Here is a 24,391-nt window from a genome sequence, read left to right as displayed (position 1 = left end):
TACTATTTTCCATTTTAACATTATCCATTTTAATATTTTCCATTCTACTATTTTCCATTTTAACATTTTCCATTTTACCATTTACCAAACTCTTTTCAGTTATTATAGAGTCGCGTACATGCTGCAATATTGTATAGGCACAACCGATCCGTTGACATAAATACGTGGGAAAGCTGCGAACCAAGCGAAATTCAAATTTCTCTTCGCGCCGTACAGGAAAGTTATCGAATCACTTATTGAGAAAAAAAAAAAAGAACGTCCGATCAATTGCTATGATTGAGCGTCGTTTAATATCGCGCGCAAATTTTGCCAGAGAAAACCGATTCCGAAGTGAAAATAGAACCGTCTTATAGTATATCTCTGCACCGCTTCAAAATTTAATCGTCCCGTTATTACGCGTACTTTCTTGGGGCAAAGCGAAAGCAATCGCGATCCTTTTAAACATTTCCGTCCGCACCGAATACGCATAATAAAACAAGTAAACCGCGTAACTTGAACAGAGAAAATTTGAATTGGATTCCCAATGATTGTGCTATATCATTCGAAGTCGCTTACGGATAATAATTGGAAAAGAAATGATTAAGTTACGTTATTGGGAGTATTGACACTACCGGGAAATGTACGAAGATGTATCCAGCCCGTGAAGCAGCAAATAAATAATTTGATCATCCAACTACATATTCATTTACATAATTCACTAGCGAAAGATCGATGGGAAATTTTGCTTTTGCCATATATAAAATGGCTTCGATATTTGTTCTACATCTCAGAAAAATTAACTATCAACTAACTGGACTTAATTGTTGACTAACCAGCGTTAAACAATGCATCAGTCGCCTTTTCTTAAGAAACATTTATTACATATTATTTATGTATATTCATGTGTTTACTACTACTCTCTCAGAGTAGTCTCTTACCGGTCGCGAATATTCATACGTTTACTGTTCAACTTTGAACAGTTTGCAAGAATAAAAGCTAGATGCAGGCAACAGGGTCTTGTCAACATTGTGCTGAATATCATTCAGGTAGTAGTCGGCCTCGCAGTCAGGTGCGCATCGTGATCCTTGTATACTGTTGGCAGTTTTCTAATGAATCCTCTTTTTAACGTGAATTCTGACTTTGTGTACGGACTATTCAGAAGCCAATCGGTGTAAATACGCTTTTCTTTGAAAATGAGTTGCCCGGTGTAAACACATCTTTATCACAGTATATTTCGATCGATAAATCGATATAGTTGATTTCGTCGTAAATAATCAACAGATAGCAACACGTGTGCTAACAACGGCATGACTAAACAGAATAGGCAATCTTATAAGAGAGCAGTGAAAATTAAGCAATTGTGCAACTTGGTCCTACATAGTGTCTACAGTATAGTGCGGTATAGTGCAACAATTATGCAACAACACAATATTAAGTAAACGAACTGTTGTTAAGTATAGAACTTGTAACATTTAACTTCGTTTTAATTACAATCTATTAAGAAAGTAAAAAATATGTTAGGATCTAGAAATACAACGAATTTTATAAAAAAAATTTTTATAAAAACAATGTAACCCATAAATTCATTTTTATTATAATTTATTACGTAAACCAAACTTTGTTGAAATCTACAAGATGCGGCTAGGTTACGAAAGCGATTGCTATAATAAATCCTCTCTTTTCTGCTCGCTTACATCATTTAAACGAGTTCTGATTTCGCGTGTTCTTTTATAGTCCACGTCTCAGCGATTAAGAGCTGCCTGCGTCGCAAATGGGCCTTAGATTCCGTTTCCGGTGCCACGAAATGTTCGCCACACCATACCATGTAGAGAGCCACCGTGCCGAAAATGGCTGTTGCATAAAGCGACCCTGCTCGCGACCTTGTCTCCGGCGTGGAAGCGTTTAAAGCTGTAATTACGAAGGCTGCGAACATGTAATACCCCCGGTGCTGAACGTCCGCGACTCTCTCAATACGTAACGAGCACACTAAATTAATACATATACGCCGGCCTAAGAGAAGGATGCGCGCGGCGGTTCTTATTGTGCAGAGGAATTATATAAGAAAACACGGTGTCGCCGTTCGCGAACCGTATCATTTTTGGAACTCTTCTCTCACGCGACTGTCGTATTAACACTGACCTCGGTCACCTGTAATTGCTATGCATTACTGTATGCTAAGATATAGACGATGCACGTAATACAGCCTATTATTCCCGTCGCTGCTACGCAATGGTTCTTACGTGCCGTCGGATTTTTATTGCCCGCGATTCCACTGAACACACAGCACACACACACACACACACGCGAACCTTGATCGAGTCCCGTCACCTTTGATCCCGAGAGAATCTGTTCTGCTTGCCATTTGTTCTGCTCTTCTTTCGTCCCGCCGGAGGTGTCGGTTTCCTCGTTGAATAACCCATCCCGGCGCTAGTTTTCTCGATCGCGTCCGATGCTGCCACCATCAAGGATATAATATTTAACGTCAAATGTCAACGATCACTGTCACATCGGAGTCCGTGGAAAATCTGTTTAGCTTGTTCCAACGCAAATAAGTTCGCTTATGAATATCTTCCGATTCGAAGGCTCCGTCGACGGCTCCGTTGGCGCTGCGTGCGCGCGCACCCGTGGTTAACTACTAGCCGGTTGCTAGTCCGATTAATGGAAAATTTATTTTTAGTCGGCGGAAAATCGAACGAGAAACAAGCGTTCACACGATTATTCGAACGATTCGTGTTTCATTTCTTTTTTTCTTTTTTAATTGAAGGATTAAGGACGCGTCGTCATCTGGAACGCGGATCTTTACGCGTTCATGGTGCGTGCGGACGTTTTAAATGCGTGGAAACATGCAAACAAACCATTTTCTTTCATTCGAATTCTCGTCAAATGACGTATAAAAGTAAGAATTTGCATAGGATTCGCTGTCCCAGTCATTAGCGACGCGTTCTGCTAGTATATGTTAATTAAAAGGATTTGTAAGGCTGTCTCTTTAATGAAACCGAGGAGATTTCAAAGATTTTCTAAGCCAGGATTTATTTAGCGATTTAGACAGTTTTCTCGGATTTCTTCAATGTTGTTGTCGCAATTACTTAACCCTTTCCCTCCGACGATCGTATATATGCGCCCTCGAAGAATGACCATTTATATACGAAGAGCGTATGTATACGTTATATTATCATATTACGATTGCAAACTTTTACATTTTAGAAACTTTTACTACACCTTTTTCAACGAGATTCCAATACAGAAATGCCTGTCTTAAACAAATTCTCATCTTTAGAATCAAAGAACACTGATATGGAATATTTCAGACTGTCTTCATTTCTATACTATTTAGCCCGTAAAAGCTCGGGCAGATTTTGTGCAGTTTTAGGACGGTGTTGCCATTACACGTTGCTCGGCTGAAGAATGTGACAGCGACCTGTCATAAATAATGTCGGGATTAAGAGAAATAGAACGAACCCCAGCATGAAAAACGTAAACACTTGAGTTTTTCTTCTCTGACGTCAGCGATAAGACGTTGCCAGTAGGTTCGCCCTCGGCGCGTGGCTGTTTCATTACAAACCGCGCGAAGCATGTCGACCAACTCTGCGCTCGCATTTTACCGCATTTTCGTAACTTCCCCTCTACCTCTCGGACGTTAGCGACCCTTAGCGGACGGCTGGCGGATATATCCGCCCAAGCGTGTTTACCGTTGCGGACGGCTGGCGGATATATCCGCCCAAAATACTGCGCGCTCCAATACGAATTAAACTCGCGTTGGGAAAAGTGTATCGAAACAAATGGGGTACATTTTGATTAAATGAATAGCTTTTGAAAAAAGATATGCAGTTTTATATGCTCGCTTAAAAATCCGATATTTCATATGCACCAACCTAATAGAAAAAAAGAGAAACGAGCAACAGGAATTTAAAACAGTGGATAAATTAAAATAATGGAAAAGCATCGACGTAATATTATCAACTCGTTGGAATAATTGATGGTAAAGTGAAATTTATATTTTGCATAATGACTCGCGATCCGGTGATAACGGAACGCTGTACTGAGTCGAATTCAAGCGCGACACGAATCGCGGTTAAACCGTGGAAGGATAAAACTGTTTTCGAGAGAAGCGTTCGAACATTAACGAAAGGAGAACTCGAAAGTCAACATTTATCGTAGTAATTACTGGCTCTCCGCGTACTTGTACATTGTACATTTTAATAAGGTATACCTTATTCAATTATTACCATAATGGCAACTCCTTGCGCTTCAACAGTCGCAGCGATAAAGAGCATAACTGTTCAAGCCTTCAGGGAACGTGTATCTATGACTTTCGTGTTCCACGCTGCTATGGAAAGTGTTAAGTTAAACAAATCCTTTCTTCTCGAGTTGTAAGTACACGTGGTCCTGAATAATTTTTCTAAAATAAGGAAAATTGTAACTTACCAAAAAAGATTATATTTTTCTAACCCTTTGAACTACGACTCGTTTTACGTTGCGTTGTATTGCGTAGCACTTATTTAATACTTAATATTTAATATTTTCCTTAATAGGATCAGATAATTTTTATTTCTTGTATTCTCTTTATTTACTTCTGTTCCTAGATTTTGATAATAGAAAAATTCAATTTGATTTCGATTTAGATGAAATGAATAATATTCATATTTAGTAAATCATACATGGAATCTTCATCACGAGTTTGCTTCGTTATTGTAGTGCAAAGGGTTAAAGAACTCGGACACTCCGCGGATGTGAATAATATCTGTGACACAAAATATCGTAAAATTCTGTTAATTTATTATTATAATTCTGTTAATATCGTAAAATTCTGTTCCACGTGTTAATTAAAAACAATTGGGGTACTTGTCGTGGATTCGAGGAAAGCTGTTGGAAACGCGTTATTTTAGCTACTCTGCGTATAGCTGCTCCTAAATATCCGCAATCTCTTCGTTCTATTAGAAGCTTAACCGCAAAAGAAACCCTTCGCAAGGTGCAGGTACAAACCGCAGAGGCTTCGACAGGTACCTCGTGGCTTTTCAGTCGTGGTTGATTTACCCTAAGAACTTAAAAGCCTCGAGTGGGTCGTAGTTTTGACAGGGGAAGGCACCCCCCGTCGTTTAAGTCGTAATTAAGTGGCCGATCTTTACGACTTGCCGCGCGGATTTTCTCTTTGTTCATTTCTGCTCTTGTCTTCGTACCCCGGATGCGTCAAGACCAGCGACATCAATTTGTCTTCGGGCCAATCGTCCTTTTCGTAAACATAATGCCATGGTCCCGGAAGCAAAATAAAAGATTTACCACTGTGGATCCACGGAAATTAATAAGGCGGAGTCAATCCTTAACCGGTTGCCATGTAAAAGCTAGTCGGACACGTGACGATAATTTTGAACACATTTTATCAGATACGCGTGTTACTTAACCCCTTGCACTACGACTCTTTTCGCGCTGCGTTGATTAGCGCTAATTTGTTCTTAACAGTTTCTGTTCTAACCTCCCTTTAGGGAGCACATTACTTAGAAGTTGTCGTTTCTTGTTCTCTAAATTTTACAATGATATTTATTATATTTAGTAATATCATTATGCTTTCTAAAATATAAAAGTTTGTGATCATAATTTATCTTTTTAAATATTATAGCCAACTGTTTGTTGATTAACTGTCTTTTACTGTCTTTATTTAGTTTCGTTTCTCGACTTTGATGACAGAAGAATTCAATTTGACTTCGATTTGGACGAAATGAATAATATTCATATTTAGTAGATCTTACATGGAATCTTTATCGCGAGTCTGACTCGTTCTTACAGTGCAAGGGATTGATTTCTTTTTATCTAAAATTCAATTCTATTCTTAATGTTTACTTCTTCGACGTTATTATAAGTAACTAGAGTTTTAGATATTCGTAAGAAAAATGAAAGATTGAAATACGGTGTAGTAAAGCTGTTTAAGGAATTTACAAAATTTAGTGAATTAAGAATTAAAGAATTAAGAATTTAAGTAAATTTAAGAATTTACTGTTGTGCTATTTTTCATTCGCTAAATTAATTAAGGTAAGAGATAAACGTGTATGCACTTTTCCTGTATGTCGATATTAGCATACGTTAGAATTACAGTGCTTACTGATACTGACAGCAACACAAAAATTTGTAGTTGAACATTGTTCAACATGACAAAGCGAAAATTTTAACAGATTCAATTTAACAGAAATTTCAATAAAAATTTCAACAGAAATTCCGATAAAAATTTCAACAGAAATTTCGATAAAAATTTCAACAGAAATTTCGATAAAAATTTCAGCAGAAATTTCGATAAAAATTTTAACAGAAATTTCGATAAAAATTTTAACAGAAATTTCGATAAAAATTTCAACAGAAATTTCAACAGAAATTTCGATAAAAATTTCAACAGAAATTTTAACAGATTCGCGTTAATTTAGAATAAATAAATAAAATTTCTATTCACTACATAACGTAAAAAATCTTCGTCGCGAACTTGACCGGTTCTCATACGTTACGTAAAAAAATAGGATTCTTCAAATATTTAAAGGAAACAGAGGAAAACAATTGGCATATCCTTGATTTTTTAGCAACACGATTTTTGATTTCCATTCGATTTTGAACACGCCCGTAAACCAAGGTTTCACCATCGTTTACGATGCGTTCCATGAACGCGGATTCGCTAGAAATCGACGCAAGAAATTTCGTTAGAAACGTGCAAATTGAGACAAACTCGCTGCTCGACAGCTTGTCTTGCAAAAGTATTACAACGACTGTAAAATTCGCGGAAGCCGCTTGATATCAGCGGACACGAACCAGCTGCTGTAAACACAAATGGCTGATGGATCGTGATCGTACTCGCGGCATCGCCGCAGCGGTGCCTCGCTACGTACAAAAAAATCCTTTCGTTATACTCGCCATGGGACGTTAGAATGAGAAACGTCGGGCATCTCTCTCTCTCTCTCTTTTTTTCTTACGCACGGCAGTGCAAGGAGTCGAACAAGCGACGTCGGATCGACGATCGAATTTTCGGGTATGATTGACAGAGTCCCCGCCGCGTCTCTTTGTACAAGGATCGGCCTAGAGAGCTCGCGGTAGCTTGTTATTTGCCGTGGCACTTGGATATTTGCTTAAAACCTTGAGCCGGCGAGGAAGAGCCCTCAAAGTATCCTTGGACTTTCCATAATATTTACACGCAACATCGAGTTACCATTCAGGAGAGAAAAGAAAGCGCTGGTGTACAAAGATCGAGATAGAGCGGGATAAAGGAACAGAAAAGACACCGAGATCGTGAGAGAGGGCGATCCGGCGCGCGGCGTGCCCGCGCGTATACCCGCGGTTCTTACGGTGGCCGAGCGTGCTGGATCGCGATCGCGTAGACTCCGTAAGACGAAATTAATAAGAGAAACGAGGTATGTAATATGGAAATGAGCAGGGCCCCGGAGGGAAAGACGGAGACCGACCGGGAGGGGGGGCATTAGGATGCACTTGTGGCGATACTTGAAGGACCCGGCGAGAACCCTCCGCCGCAAACCCGTGCCAGCGCGTGCATTAATCTGATGACTATCTGAATGAATCATAATTAATATCGCGGACCATTAGCCGGGAGAGTTTGCCGCCGACCATTGGTAATGCGCGCGGGTTTCCCCCGCCGCACGTCTTTGATTACTTCTGTTTTGTCGCTGGTCCACGCCAAAGCCGCGCCTTGATTACTGTATTCGGTTCCGAGCGTCGCACGAGAAACTCCTTTACTTTATCGGAAGTATTTCTGGCATGCGCGACGAGTTCGCACGGTTCGTTACAATTACTCGGCTGTGCTTCCTCGTTTCGATATCCGGACACGCCGTGATTCTCGTCGAGCAAAATCGTTTCTATTCTTACATTTCTCGCGAACATAAAGTCTGCGAACAGACTCGTTTCAAGGCGAAACTTTCTTGCGAAATTGAACCAATCGATTCACGATTTTCTTGAGATATCAGACGATAGGTATTAGGCGATACGTAAATCAAATTTTCGAGAATATTGCAATTGATGGGAATGGTGCGAAAGTAGATCGTCGACGTCTTTAGAGAATTCTCGATGCGAACACGGATAAAATATGTTACGGAACATTGTCCATCGTTTCTTTCATCATTCTAGCGAATTATTTAATAATATATTTATTTAATAATAGTAAAGGTGTATCGCAACAAAGCGTACAAATTTTGCTAGTCTTTGAAAAATTTGCACTTGCGTGATTGATTTCCATTCGTTCGAATACGGCAAAAACATCGCGGTCCGTTGTTGCTCCGAAATGGCAACCACCGTAAGAAACCGAAGGATCCGCTTTAATCTAAATTGTCCGTGGATTTTTTTTTTCGCGAGGCACGACGTGCGCCTCGTAAAGAAAAGTTCAATTGTTAACGTGTTCACGACCTAACATTTGTTTCTATACGCGTACTCCCGGCGTCCGGGCAATTTTGCACCAAGAACCAAGAAATGCGACGGGACGTTACACTCCGTTCCGTTTGTCAGAGAATCCAAGCAGCTGTTGGACTTATGCACTGTGAAATGCATAATGCGCGGCGGGTACGGGCTATCTAGGATGTGTGAAACGAATTTACCTCTTTGTACGATCATCAGACCTCTCTGCGTTGCCTTGAAACGCTGGAGATAATTTCCCGGCTCGATAATACCGAAAATACAATATAATTAATGCTGCATTCATTTTATCGGATATCATTGAATTTTATTATCTCGTCTTGTAATTTTGCATACGATCGTTAACCTCTAACAGCAACGAAGAAATATACATGTACATCGAACCTTGTAAAATCTTCATTTCTGAAGGAATATTCTCCGTAAACCTAATGAGTCATTTAGTGATTTTATCTCCGTTGAATCTGAACGATCGGCTTACTCTTAAATTCCAATTTCCGGTGCGATGCTTAATTCGTACGAACAGAAACAATTACATGCAGAGTGGAATCTGTATTATCTGATAAAACTCGAACAGATAAATTTATTTTACGTTGCACCGATAACTAAATAGCAATTTTATGCAAAACAAAGATTACCGAAATCAATTCTAATGTCTTTCCTTCCTTTTTTTTAAGAATTCTTATAAATTGTAAATGGCGTATAGAATTTTAAATAGATTCAGCTGATCTTTATAATAATTTTATTAATTATTGAAAAATAGAGATTTATATTATAATTCAATATAATTTAATGCGCGTTATTATCTCTATGACCTCAAATAAATCTTGAAATATTGTTTCATAAAAACGAGGGTAAGAGTGAGAAGATAAAATTCGTTTAGACTCTGTCAAGCTTTAATTATAAAGCTTGCTACAATAATGTAATTTATTCAAACAAAGAGCTCTATTCTCTTAAAGCTTGCGTAATACTGTAAAACTGGAAACCGGTCACTGTAACCGTAATAGGTTTAGCGTTAACAATCTCCAGATACTTTTCCAACAATCGTTGTAGACAATTTTTATATCGCGCAAAGATCCTCGGTCCAACAATCGCAAAATGCATATTTCCGCGGCATCGATTTGTCGAAATTTCCACGGAGAGACAAATTGGCGTCCGCAAACAGATCCGATCTGGCACCTAGGTTTAACGCGTAAATTTGTCCGGTTAATGTAAACAGTATCGCGCGTGAAGGGAAACGACGGAGATATATAGGACGTAGGTATTATTTTTTTTTTATAGTCCGCCGCGAACCAGAGATTGAGCCGGGCATCCTTCAATATTTTGATTCACAACTTTCGTGACGGAAACAAGCTTTAACGGCAGTCACGTACGAAAACACGAGAGCCGCGCCGCGCGATGTGGAAAGTAGGTAAGCGATCGAGTGACGTTTGGTTAAACGACGTTGTCAGCCATCAAGCCAGCCGCCGGTTGATCATTGTCACGCGGGTAGGATTCGATCCGAATCGGCTACACTAGTCGGGATTCCAGAAAAGAAAAAAAGAAAAAGTTACGTGCGCGCACAAAGGAACGCTATCCTCGGACGGAGCAGGTTTCCCACGGTTACCGTGCATCCACTTTATCCGAGCATACGCCGAGAAAGCAAGATAGGGATAATTAACTCTTTCCATTCCTAAGATACCCCTAGGCCGCACAATCGTTTCGCACCAGAATCCAGAAATATTATCCGATTCGAGTTATTTTCAGGTTGCATGGTAGGTTATTTTTACGTTCGTTGCATGCAAATTTTTAACGCGGAGATCGCTTCGAGTTAAGCTATAACAACTATTAACCCCTCGCACTATCCCTCCGTTTCATGTTATTTATCTTTTATTTATCTTATTATTTCGCTTTGCTTCTATACTTTGATAACAGCAGAATTTATTTTTATACTTTTATATTTAGTAGAACTTGCATAAAATCTTCGCCGCGAGTCTGGCTCGTTATTATAGTGCGAGGGATTAACGATGCCTTAGAATCGACATAACCTGACATTTTTACATCCACGGAGATAACGTCGAGGTACATAAATGCTAAATGAAGCAGCGTCAAAATGCGCGCGCGAATCGATTAAAACTATATAACAAGTTGTTTGTTATTTCTAATGCACAACAATTGTGACATTAATAATTCTAGTATGAACTTGAACGTCGCGAAGTAACAAATGCGAATGTACTCACCGGGTACAACCTTGAAGCGAGCGGCTGCTAGGGATAGATCTTGATTTCACACCTGTGGCAAATCACTGCAACAGCTCAATAATGCAGAAATGCACAGTCCTCTCTCGGTGAAGTGCTTAAGGGTTGACCTCCTGTCGTGAACATCTCCGCGAACGGGAATTTGAACGAACGACTGGTTTCGTGTCAGGAAACATCTCAAGAGACTTAATCTTGGCTACGAAATACTACTATCGACGCAACAATATTCGATGAGAATACTATTTAGTTGGTATTACAAAGTGAATTCGGTTAATAATATTTAATTAATATTTAGAAGAAAATTGATAAGGATATGGAAAATTGTTGAAGCAAATATCAAAACGAGTAATCGCGTGACCGCGACAGCTATTTTCTTCGGAGACCTAATAAATAAAAAATAATAATAAATATTATAAATAATAAATTATATATATTATAATAAATAAAAAATATAATCTTATAACGAAGGATATACATAAAAAATATAATCTTATAACGAAAGATATAAATAAAAAATATAATCTTATAACGAAAGATATAAATAAAAAATATAATCTTATAACGAAAAGAAGCTCTTTGGGAATGGTGCCGCACAATGTTTCGGCAAAAGAACAGCATAACCGATAAGAAAGTCGCGAGATGTCACATGGAATCAGCAGCGAAGCATCACGGACGAGTCTCGCGGAAGAAATCGCGGGGCGGCGGGTTAAAAGGAGAAAATGTTGGCGAGCGGAATAAGCGGGGCCGGTCCGGGACCGAGCGTCGCGGATCTGGAAAACTGAACAACAACGGGCCGGTAGACGATCGTGAAACGATGGCAGTCGAACGCTTTGCGCGGTTCTTAGAAACGGTGTAAATGCGGCCGGGTTTTTCTACGGTGGGACTCGATGATGAGCGCGCGCGTCCCGTCGAAACAGGACGAGCGTAAAGCCGCGCTATTAGAAACGCACGCTCGGAACAGGACAAATCGCCGCGGAACAAACGTCTCGTCCTACATTTCGCGGGCTTACGGCCGACAGATGCGCTGACAAGCAAGAATCACCTTAAAGGTTCGCGCTCGACAGATTGCGCCGGCCCGGCTGATTGATGCTGGCCGAACAACAATCGCGGCGTATCCACACCGCTGCCCCGCGCGCCATCTTCCCTATTCATCTTCTTCTTGCGACGAAACGCATTAGCGACAATACCAGCGCGCGCATTAAGCGCCACCGGCTTACTACCACACTTACGCGACGACCGCGGCCGTCCCCTTCCGATAAACCTCCCACATTTTATTGCGCGTTATTATTTGATGACTCGTGCCTAATTCGGCCGGCCGACCGACACTCGGCAAACATTCCGATTGATACACTTCTTTAACCCTCCGGACCGCTGTGTCACCACGAAGTCGCTGTTTCTTTTCGCTGTCCTTCCTCGACGCTAAATTCTACCAAGTCTGACAAAATGACCGATTCCACAGTTTTTCTTATAAAATCGTTTCGATTATATAAAGTCTTTTTACGTACGAAATTATTAACCCGTTGCACTGTAATAACGGGTCAGACTCGTGGTGAAGATTTTACGCAAGATCTACTGAATATGAATATTATTAACCCTTTGCACACGAAGTCATCTTAATTCTAAATCAAAGAAGGTTTATTCATATAATTATACTTGTAGAGTATTTATATTTTATGTGACTCATTGTATTTTATGCATATGAAATTGAGCCTTGTAACTTGTCTAATAATTAGTATTTTAATTGTTTTTTGTTTTTTTTTTAATATAAACAGGTTTGACGATGTGAATATTATTTTTATAGACGATATAATTTATAGTGGTGCCTCAGAGTCACCATTCGACCGCAAAGGGTTAATTTCTTCTACATCGAAATAAAAATAAATTCTACTGTTGTTAAAGTGTAGAAACAAAGGTAAATGATGACAATAAAAATTGTCTGATCCTATTAGGAAAATTATTACGTACGAATAAGGGCTAATCGTCGCAGCATGAAATGGGCGATAGTGCAAAGGGTTAAATGGATATCACGATTGAAGCATAAATTATAATACAAATGGTAGAAAGTCTAAATAAATCCGGTCTTGCCATTCTTCTGAAGCAAAACGCGTAGTCACTGTTCGAGCTCGGTAGGTTTAGTGTTAACGCGTCTGCTAACGTGTTTTAACTCAACACTATGTTTACAGAACACCTCGTGATAACGTGTAATACCAAATTATTTTATTTACGATTATTAAGAGATTGCGACGATAAATTCGTGAGAATTGTATTCGATAATTTCATTTAATTCGGCAAATATTACAAGGTGCCGAAAAATCCGCTATCCCATTACGAAGAATGCCCCTTTTCCTTCTGCGAACGTTCAGTGTTCAAATTCTTTGCCCTTTTTACATTTATTAGCACTGCTCACCTCTCCCCTCTCCTTCAAAAGTATTTTGGATAATTACAGGAAATTCAATAATTATGAAACACCGGATAAAAAATTGTTTTAACCCTTAAGATTCGGTTTAAAATTAATTATCTTATATGTCACATTGGAATGAAAATAACGCTAATTTTATAAATAAAAATTGAATTTTCTTTTCGAGAGATACACCGCGTTTTTTAATTATCTCTTGAAGGAATTCCTACGTCTCCTTTGATAGCTTTTCTATTATCTCCGGCATGTACTTTTCGCTTTCATGCGCGTCGTAATATATGTTTAAATACATGATCGACCGTGTATCACTGCGTCATTTGAAGAACGGTTCATAGCGTCGCATCGACGTGATCTTTTTTTTTATTGGCTCGTGATTTCCATAATTTGATTCGAAACTCGACGTTCGATCGTAATCGATGCGCGTCGTTATTTGTGGCACAAAATACTTTTGACACGAGGCACCAAAGTCATTAATATCGGGACGGCCTTTACAAGCGGGCAACGCCTATGCAACCAGCAGGGGTTTCTGTCTCGGAATCCGACCATCCGCTAGTTGACATTTGACAGGTTGATAGCCACGGGATTCCACGGACATGTCGCTCCGTAGACAGACCGCGTGGGTCCTATAACAATATGGCGATGCTTTTTTTTTTCGTTTTTGTTTCGTTCGACCTTTGAACCGTCTTATTTCCAAATCGATAACGCCGCAAAATTCGCGAAATAGTGCAACAATATTTCTTACAACCACCGAGGTGCTATTTATCTTTACATTGCGATTTTTCAATAAAAATAGTACCAAAAGTAATTCGACAAGTGTTATATTACGCACGATGTTCTCTGTCACTGTTATAGTAATTTGACTGTGGGCTTTTATACACTTTTTAGCGTATCCAGATTTTTAAAATTCAAGAAAATATATAAGATGAAATTTCGTAACATATGTGTCTTCTTTTTACAGTCTGATTTTTAATGATCCTCTAATTAACGAAATTTCTCTAATTCTAATTTTTGTAAAATGATATGACGAATGAAAACAAAAATTTTCATAAAGCTCGCATTCTAGTGCTAGCAATTCACGAAGCAATTTTGTAATCCCATTTATTATTAGGCAACCATTACGCATTTATTTATCGTGTAATTCTATGTAGATCGTGACAAATATTAAACATTCTATGTAAACCGTGAAAATATGTGATATCGAACGATCATACTCGAGTTCGCTAACAACAAGATAGCTATTACTATAGAACCCATTGAGTCACACCTATGTATAAAGAAGAAAAAATTAGTAGATAAGATAGCACGTTATCTTTTTATAATTCTGTCCTTTTTCGTCAAATCTGCGAAGTGCCTTGTTTTCTATAAGTAGTGATAAGGTTGAAAGTAATCTTCCTCCAATTAAACGGTATCATTGTTTATAATTTAAAAAACAAGAATTCTTGATACGATATCAATTATTGTCTTATTTCGATTCAACGGAAATTATTAACCAAGTACGCGAAACTTTATTTAATCTCACTTTTTGGTTTCGATCTGCTTCTAAAAATGGAAATTTTCAGTTCATCGGAATTTTAAACTCTAATCTATAAGAAGTAGAACAATGAAATATTAACTCTCGGCCTGCGATTACCGGATCATATTATGATGCAGCGTGTTGTCATAAATAGCTACGATTATGTAGCTGTGAAAATATCCCCTTATCCAAGGGTTAATGATAAAACAGAAATTAGTCGTTAGTTCTCACTGTTATTTATTGCTTGTTACATTACATATGTTTCAGGGTCGCATGCCATTCGTGCGTGCAATGAGCATGGAACAACGGTGGCAAGATTTGGCATCTCTTCTGTCACTACCCGGTGCACCAGATCATTTTGCGCATCCTGCGCATCCTGCACATCCTGGGTACCCTGGCCACGGCATAAGCCACAGTCATTATGAGGCACAGCGTAATGTACTGCTTCATAATGCCACTTTGGCACCACCCGTGGGTGATCTTAATTCCACGAGCCCCTACCATAATGTGGGTGAGTACACGATCAAATTAATTTTACAATTTTTTTTATGAAGAAATAACGGGTCGATAACATAACTCAATTAATTCGAATATTTTAGTTATTTTTTGGTAATAAGAAAAAATTTTAGTTCTCGCGATCATTGATGTCTTGAAATCGTGGTATTGTGGATCATTGGATAGGTCTTAAGCTCAATAATTACGTCATAATGATTAATATATTATTAGCAGTTATTAATACATAATTAAACAATATATGCAACTATTTCCCATCTTCTTCCTTTGTTGACGGGGAAACTATGATATGAATAATTTGTTAGTCTATTTTACACACAGACGAGATGGTGAATTTTTATATAATTATTTCACGTGTATAGATGGCAAATTTTTTTAATTTATTACTTCATGCGTACTAAATAATACAAAACTGTAAGGTTAAATAAATTAGTTTGCAGTTTTTTATACTTTTGATATTAGCTATTATTAGAATAAATTAAATACTAACAGCATACATAGTAACAATTCTATCCTATGAATCTCAATTAGCATTCCTTATTGAAATAATTATTATACATTTGTTTTGCTACCCTAAGCGATCGCCTCATTTTTTTAAATTAAATTCAGTACAAAAATTGTAGATTTAATAACCAAGGCTAATTTTAAGATCTTTCATGCTAATTTTAATATTTCTTACAATCGGTATAATTGTGAAACATATTATTTGTCATCTAATCATTTGAAACTAAAATAATTACTGCTACAGGTGGATCATCGAACCTGGGTTCAGCCGTGGCAACATCAATGAATTTGACAAACAGTAGTGAACCAATGGGTGCGGAAAGCGGAGCTACATATAAATCTGAACCGGGAGATATGATGTACTATCACACACCAACCTCAGACTCGATTAATCAAACCACCGATGGTTTTCTTTCATCCCTTCTTAACGATGAGGACTTGCATCTGATGGACATGGCCATGAATGACGGTATGTACAAACATTTTTACTTTTCTCACCAAATTTTATAATAAATTAAAAAATTAAGAATCGACTTGTAGGTATTAGAAAAAAAAAATAACAGTTTTGTTTCAATATTTTATTACAAAAAGGAACGTATAAAACACTTAACATAATATTATAGAGTATTACTTTATAAAATAATATATGCTTTCTACGATTTTATCATCTTTTTATAACTTCTTAAAAACTAACGTTTGTACGATCGACGGAGAAGTATTACAGTAATACTGCATCATCTTAGAATGCAGTTTAAATGAGATTTCGTAAATTACGTAATATCTCTTAAAATTAAACTCGTCGCATCAACAAAGGTAACATTGTTCCGTTATTTTGTACTTAATCTACTTCTAAGGAGGTACACGGTACAGTCTATCCTTTAATGTCAAATACCTCACTGACTATTGTCGGAACAAATAAAAAAAAATAAGAATCAACTAAAACATGTTACTATAATACATACAAGTCCACTTGTATAAACGTATTTAGAAAAAAAGCTACTCTGTATCTCTGATGAAGTGAAACGAATGAAAAAACACGTAGTACCATTTTTCTGATGTCAAAACAAAAAAGGTATAGATAAAAAAATAATAATCTACCAATAATCTTCTGGTTCATTGGCTGACGGGACAGACGTGTATGCTTCATCACCATACTGTTCACTCTCTGGTTCGAACTATAGACAAAAAAATACAAATAATTATCATTTATCAGAATTATAATAGACAGTTATTATTATCATCAGTTTAGTCTAATTATTATCAAAATTCACTTACATCTCTGATATCTTCTCCACCAAATTGTTTTCCTTTACCAGGCACAAAGTTTCGTCTCGAATTTCCACAAACCAACCAATCTGGAATAGGTTGACTCGCCTGTTTTAATATCCTCACAAGATCACTTCGAATAGGTTCGTCCTGTTCGGCATCGAAGAACGACGTTGATTTTCCACGATTACCCACGCGACCAGTTCGGCCAATTCGATGAACATATTCATCAATTGTTTTTGGCAAATCATAATTTATAACGTGAGAAACATTTTTAATATCCAAGCCCCTCGCAGCAACTGCCGTAGCTACTAGAATAGACATTTTTCCTTTTTTGAAATCAGCTAACGCTTCTTCCCGTTGACTTTGCAATCTGTCCCCATGTATACTAGTAGTGGGGTAATTGTTTTCAGATAGAAACACTGCTATAAAGTCAGCCCTCTTTTTCATCTCTACAAATACTAAAGTACCACCTAATGTTCCTGCATCATTTTCTCTCTCTAGAACCTCTTTTAACATATCTTTCTTTTTCCTCTTCTCAACTTCATAAAAGTTTTGTTCAACATCTGAACATGCACCTCCCACGATACCAACTGCGAGGAACACATAATTGTTCAAAAATCTCTTCGCCAAGTGTTGTACATCGTCCGGGAAAGTAGCAGAGAACATTAATGTTTGTCTCTCCTCCAAAGGAACCATTGATTCGTGATCCACAATTCTTTCTATGCAGGGCAGAAATCCCATGTCTAACATACGATCCGCTTCATCTAATACAAGGAATCTAACCGAAGAAAATTTAATTCTTCCTCTGTCCAGAAAATCTAATAATCTGCCAGGTGTTGCTACAAGAATGTGACAACCTCCAGAAAGTTTTCCACTTTGATGTCGTACAGAAGTTCCACCATAGGCAACAACACTCTTCAAAATTGTGCTATATGAAAATTTAACAATTTGTTGCCAAATTTGTATAGTAAGCTCACGAGTAGGCGATACTATAATAACTTGTGGCTCACAATGAAATGAAGATACAACTAAATCGGTAGGCTTCTCTAACAATGTGTTAATAATAGGAATTGCAAATGCAGCAGTTTTTCCTGAACCCGTCTGGGCACAAGCCATTAAATCACGACCTTCCATTATTATAGGTAAAGCATATTTTTGCACTGGAGTTGCTTTTGTATATCCCGATTTTTCAATATTTTGAAGTACTGAGGTTCTAAGACCAGCCGATTCAAAACCACTTATTTCTTTAGGTGGATTATCTCCACTTACTTTAACTTTAATGTTGTCATACTTATCAAAATTAATACCAACAGCCACACTGTTTTCAAACAAAGTCTCATCAGAAGGCAAATCTAGTGGAATGTAATTTTCGCTCGGTTTGCGAGGTTCTTCATTGTCACCATATCCATCATCTCTATCATCTCTATCGCGCCCTCTATGTCCACCTCTGCCGCGACTGTTACCATCATCGTCATCCCTGTTACGACCTCTATATCCACCTCTGCTACCACTATTTTCATCATCATTATCATAGTCTCGGTTACGACCTCCATATCCACCTCTGCTACCACTGTTTCCATCATTGGCATCATCTCTATTCCTACTATTAAAACCTCCCCTGCCACCTCTACCCCCTCCCCTACCTCCTCCTCTGCCAGGTTTTCTATAACTGCTACTATTATCATAATTATTGTCATCATTTCCATAATCATGGTTAGTAGTTTCTTCATCATAGCTTTTGCTACCTGGTCCCCTCTCGTTGTTGTTATTATTTTTTAATGTGAACCCTCGTCCTTTTCCATAGCTATGTCCACCGTCATCAACCTGTATTTAGAAAAATACAAAACAAATTTAAATATCATTCACAATTATTACATTATTTGAATTAAAGAAAAGGATATATACTTACATTAATTGATTCTACGGCAGAAATTTGAGTAGTTCCCCAATCGTCATCCATTATAACCTGCAAAGATTTGACAACATTATAATTGAAGATTTTAAAAAGTAACCCTATTAAAAATAATTCAAGATTATAGAAATGAGAAGAAAAACAATTAAAAGAAATATTCTAAAGGAATATGTCGTAGTTGTATATGTGCAAATGCATAATGCAATTTTTGCAAAATAGATATGTTGTAATTCTTCATCTACCAAAAACAGTTACCTCCAATCGTTTTTATAAGAATTTTATGTAAAACATTTTACAATCTCAAGTTAAGCTTTTAGATTCAAGTTCCACTGTTCTTTTACAAGAATTTACTACACACATTCGACTTTTTGTCATATAAAGTATCTATGCATTTTTAGTTTCACTTTTACACGCCTAAATAAGTTACATTAATACACGTAACAAATCTACATACATATATATACGGACGGATTGATTTTCAGTACAGTAGTTTGATTTTACAACAGAAAGCATATCTCAACCATTGAATCCATTAGTACGTTAAAAATGAAATAAACTAATTTAACGTGTACTTTTTTTTACAAACGGCGTGTACAGTGTAAGTAGTTAAGTATGCATGTAAGTACATTTACATAAGCGTCAGTCACGTTTCCGAGATTGAACACGAAATATCAAGTTCACAAAACAGTTTTGTCTATGGTTTTTGTTTGACCTAGTATTATTTAGAGGTTTATCTTCGAAAACATTTTACATGAAATGTTCTCGTATTCCTAGAAATATCGATGTTGACTTTATCCACGATACTAATCTGTAGATTATTGACCATATCTCCTTGCAGTAACAACAAATGACAAATATAACGAATTGAATCTCTCCCACAATAGTTAAATGCGTACTAGATAACGCACGTGCATATCGATAAAATAAAACATTGCGATTACCGGCAAATATGGCTGAACGGTAGCGATAAAATGTAAGTGCACGTTTCACAGTACTTACGTTTTAATTGATGTCAAAAAAAATATGAGCGAAGGCAAGTTCGACCGAATCGGTCGAATAAATCAACACGTTAAAATGTGCTCCTCGTGCACCGTTGAGCTCGAGAGACGAATGAAACTGACTAACAGCACGTTGAAAACTGCTGACCAGTTTAACCGTTGTCGTCGCCTCTACGAACAAAGAACTACAGACTAGCCAACTTGAAATATGCGGCAGTTGCGAATCGGCTTCAGCTATCGAGTTTTACTGGAGGGCGCATGCGCCTCGCTTTCTGCGTATAGTGCGCAGAACCGTATCAATATATTCCGTAGCCCGCCGACAGCATACATTTGTGTTTTACAAAAATCTTTACTTGCATGAAAACTCTAATTATTTTCAATCGAATGCATTTATTTAAATGGTATTATAACTGTAAATTAATATTTTCCAAGAAACATATTTTTTACGTTTTACAGACAATTTACAATAATCGTAAAAGCAAAACACGTCCTATATTGTAGGTGTGTTGAAGATATTAAATATTTATTCTATTGTAGATACATTATTTAAAAATCAAGTTGAAATATTAAGAAAATCGTACTCTTCCCTGTTATTGTTATATCTATATTTATATTACTACATATTATTTATTCGTTATTAATATATGAAACAAATTTTAACAAACAACAACCATTTGTTTAGAAACGTAATAAATAATTTAGCACTTTACAAATACATACATATATGTTATAATTTTTAGTTATTCTTGGCAAATTATTATACGAATTTTTGTCGAACATGCATTTGGGTAGACGTATTCATACACACAATATTTGTCCTCAGCTTATAGTAGGACTATTGTGTACATATAAAATAACCTGAAAAAAATTGCTTCAGACAAAAACCAAGGTCACATTCTGAGCCTTTGTATCTACTAGACAATGGAGGATTACAGATACGTAGCCTCAAATATTACTTTCGTCAATTCCATGCATCTTATAAATTATCAACTGTTAATTTTTGTACCATTGATTTATTAATTTTTTATTGAAACATGTTCATTTTACATTTCGAATTTTGTTCACTTTTTCTACTACTATGTTTGTTATTATTTTATTTATTTCATAGTGTTTTTATTAATATCTCACAATTGCATTAAATAATAGATATAATAAATATAAAATAATAAAGTAGAATACAATTTTTTGTATAGAAGCTAAAATCGTATTACATACATTTATGCTTATCGAATAAAAAACATAAAATTTTATATTCTTTTGTTTCCTTTTTTTAAAGAAAAAATTTGATATAACCATCTAGTCTTACATAGAATTATTATTATATATTTTATTATGTTGTTTTTATTTGATATACGATAACAATCTAATCAAACTAGTGCACAGAGATAACGCTTTCTAAAAATCATTATCATCGGCAGTGAAGCTCTGGTCGTTCTTATCAAATTATTCGATTTGAGTCGCATAATTTGCATCGGAGATGTGCACGTGCATTCTGACGTGTTGGTAGTACCATCTTGCTCAATGCACATGTACGACATTGTTGCAAATGACGAAGGAAGGAGGCAAAGAAGTACACACAGTTTCGTAAAGTTTTGTAAACGGTCAAACCGTATGATCGAACGTAAGAAATGATCATATGATACTCGACTTGTACCAATGTGTACCACTTTTGTTATCGTTTATTCGTGACTTCTAATGAATCTTACGTATCATGTTCGTCGTCTATCGTGTATCAAGTGTCATGGGAATAATTGAATCCCGTAACGTTCGCGTTACCCAGTTCGTATCATTGTTACTTCACGAGAGTGAGTCGAATAATTTTCTGTAAATGATTAATCGACGATGTCTGTATCGAGATCTACCTGTTTCAATCGTGAAAGGAGAAGCTGTCCCTGCACGTTTTGATCAAACGTTTTATATCGGAATGATAAAGTAGCAGATACTTTCGAAAACTATTAATATGTACTGTGGCTGCATATTCAGCATAACATTACAAGAAATTGATCTCATCAAAACGTACTTTGGAAAATAGAAAATTGCTAATACAGTAGTTTAATATAAATTCTATTGCCACAATTATATATGCAATTTTCGTAAAAATAGGTTCACGTTTGTTGTAAAACAGTGGAACGTTTCATAAACACTTTCAGTGAGTTATAAATGAACTTTTATGTAAATTTACTGAAAATAACTGGTTATTAAAATTGAGAAAGTATTACAAGTATTGAACAAAATACGAGAAAATATTGCAAATATTGAACAAAATACGAGAAAATATTGCAAATATTGAACAAAATACGAGAAAATATTTAAATTGTACATCTGTTCGTAAAAATTGTATTCGTTTATTCACGGATAAGCTCCTCGGAATCAATCCATAAAGCTACGGTATAAAATCATTAAATATTATTGGGGGTCATAAAAGAAAAGTTCCAAAATGCCAATGTCAATGCTGGTAAACCTTCTGTTGGACACGTGAAAGCAATAAATCCGGCAAAAGGTTGGTGGATCTTCTTCACAGCGGGGACTGGATCTGGTTTATGTTTGCTGTCCGAACAATTACGGTTCTGCTAGACATTAGACAAGACGCTAGACTCCCAACTTTTTACGAGGTCTAACTGAATACATTGTCACCGAGCAACGCAGTCCTAATGACGACATAGTAACTCTGTTGACCTTTAGATAAATTTGCATCAACGCCCATAAAAACTATCTGTACTGTAAATGTTCTTTTAAACATTATTTTATATTATATTTATTTATATTTACATTTATTATATTATATTTATATATATGTATATGATTATTATATACATGTATATTATTTTATATTTACAAAATATAAGATTTACCAAGAGATAAACTTACTTACGTACACTTTACTTCTTGTTCTTTTTAAGGAACGAATTTCATTTTGTTAATATATCATTCGCAGAATTCGATCAGTTCAGTAAAATATTATCTATAAGACTTGAAAGTCTTCACTTTTTGCATGTTATAAAAATAAATCGAAGATTACATCTAGTTGTTGAAATAGCTAATATAATGATGAGTCGTCTTTAATTAAAATATATGTGAAAATCGTTTAATAGTACGTGTTTTTAAATTATTACTTTTAAAGAAATTAATACGTTGCTGATAAAGTAAAAATTTGAAAAGCCTATCTAGAAATATTGATTGTAATGAAAGTATCCTCTTTTAATAGATACGAAAATCAAGCAGAAATTTAAAAAAACAAACCATTTGAACCATGTTTAATAAAACTATAAATGTGTCCAATTGGAAGTGCTTTTTGTTTTCTATTAAATTACAAAAAAAGTTTCGTCTTTTCCAATTTTCTGAATTTTCTGCAAAAGCGTTAACATCTGCATGGAAATGCTAATTAAAATGTATTAGGAAGTACGTTTTTCCGAAGAGACTTTCGGCCACTTGTGCACAGGATTTATGACTTTTTACTTCCTTGTTGGAATCATCTGGTCAATATCTGTTGGACAGTATACATTCTCGTTAAAGTCGCAGACAAAAGACCACATGGGTCGGAATTCCTCCAAGCCTTACTTTCTACACGACATTCTTTTTTACGATTCGTATTTACAAACTTTCTCATAAACCTTTTGTATTATAACGAAAAGCGTACTATTTAGATGTCGTTTTTTTTCGTTTCTCTGATAAAATGGTTTCTGCAGATATTTTTTAATATATATTTAATCGTCTGTCACTAAACAATTTTTACATAACGGTCTCTAAAGACTTTTTTTTTACCTAACCCAGATATACTTGACATAATAAAACTGTACAATAACCATTATAGCTCGATTACAATAATCATTGACCGGATACACTGTTAGCGATGTAATTAAAGTAGACACGATATAAAACAATAGATAAAATTAAACGAGGTATAGGTGTAAATATTTGAATACCGTGTTCAGTTGCTATAATTAAAGCTGAAAATATACTGTTCTCTATTTATTTCAAAGAGTATAATACAGAAAATATTTAGAGAAATATTTTGTACCATCGACAATAATCTATCGAGCTATGAAAGAATGGAAAATTTACTTGGATACTGTTGTGACGCGTATCTGGTCGCCCCGTTTCATATTTCTATTTGGGTATACACTGCGGTCAATTTGTCGATGTAATTTTTGAGAGTCTGTTTAGTATCTATTTGACAACTTTCTTAATTTTCGACTCTGATACCTGATCTCCATGGTACTTGACGTGACCTAAATCCGCACAGGGCGCCAAGATGTTTCGACAGTCTGTTTCCTGTAATTTCCACGGGGTTACAAGGGGTACCATTGTCAACGGTATCACCATTCTTTGGCGTCAGATTACCAACCTACCTTCACCGTTCCAACCCCCATAGATTCGATCTAATTGGTAGGCTCAATATCCCATTATCTTTTAATAAACGGTGAAGGGATATTTCATGTTTACATTTAGTAGACTGCCGAAGTCTAACCAGAATCTCGTCATCCGTCGTAACCACAACTCTTCTGTTTACTATTTATTATGATGCACTGCCTCACGTCCTTTATATTATTCTAGAACTTTCGCTTAACCTATTAGGCACGACACGCTATTATAGTGGATTTCGCGGATGTTTCGGGCTTTACTCAGTTGTATTATTAGTTATTAAAGTAAACGATTATAGTG

The 24,391-nt window shown here is 36.5% G+C and overlaps 2 protein-coding genes across 4 annotated transcripts in view; one reads left to right on the top strand and one right to left on the bottom strand.

Annotated features, from left to right (window-relative positions):
• LOC144472142 (segmentation protein cap'n'collar-like) overlaps positions 1-24,391 on the top strand; it is a 61,839-nt gene that overhangs the window by 9,371 nt on the left and 28,077 nt on the right. For 2 of the 3 annotated variants that reach the window (XM_078184923.1, XM_078184921.1), the window contains 2 exons: positions 14,801-15,044; positions 15,795-16,019. In XM_078184923.1, coding sequence (XP_078041049.1) covers positions 14,801-15,044; positions 15,795-16,019 — 469 coding nt within the window. Of the gene's footprint in view, positions 1-3,933; positions 3,959-14,800; positions 15,045-15,794; positions 16,020-24,391 lie in introns of those variants that run through there. The other variant, XM_078184922.1, reaches the window with a different exon arrangement.
• On the bottom strand, positions 16,478-19,921 carry Vas (ATP-dependent RNA helicase vasa). The gene is made up of 4 exons (XM_078184920.1): positions 19,731-19,921; positions 18,729-18,785; positions 16,826-18,643; positions 16,478-16,725 (listed from the first exon to the last, which is right to left on the bottom strand). Exons 2-4 carry the CDS (start codon positions 18,777-18,779, stop codon positions 16,645-16,647), a joined length of 1,950 nt encoding a protein of 649 aa, XP_078041046.1. The 5' UTR covers positions 18,780-18,785; positions 19,731-19,921; the 3' UTR covers positions 16,478-16,644.

This window comes from Augochlora pura, chromosome 7 (assembly GCF_028453695.1).
Source record: "Augochlora pura isolate Apur16 chromosome 7, APUR_v2.2.1, whole genome shotgun sequence".
Lineage (NCBI taxonomy): Eukaryota > Metazoa > Arthropoda > Insecta > Hymenoptera > Halictidae > Augochlora > Augochlora pura.
This window is presented reverse-complemented; position numbering and strand designations above follow the sequence as displayed.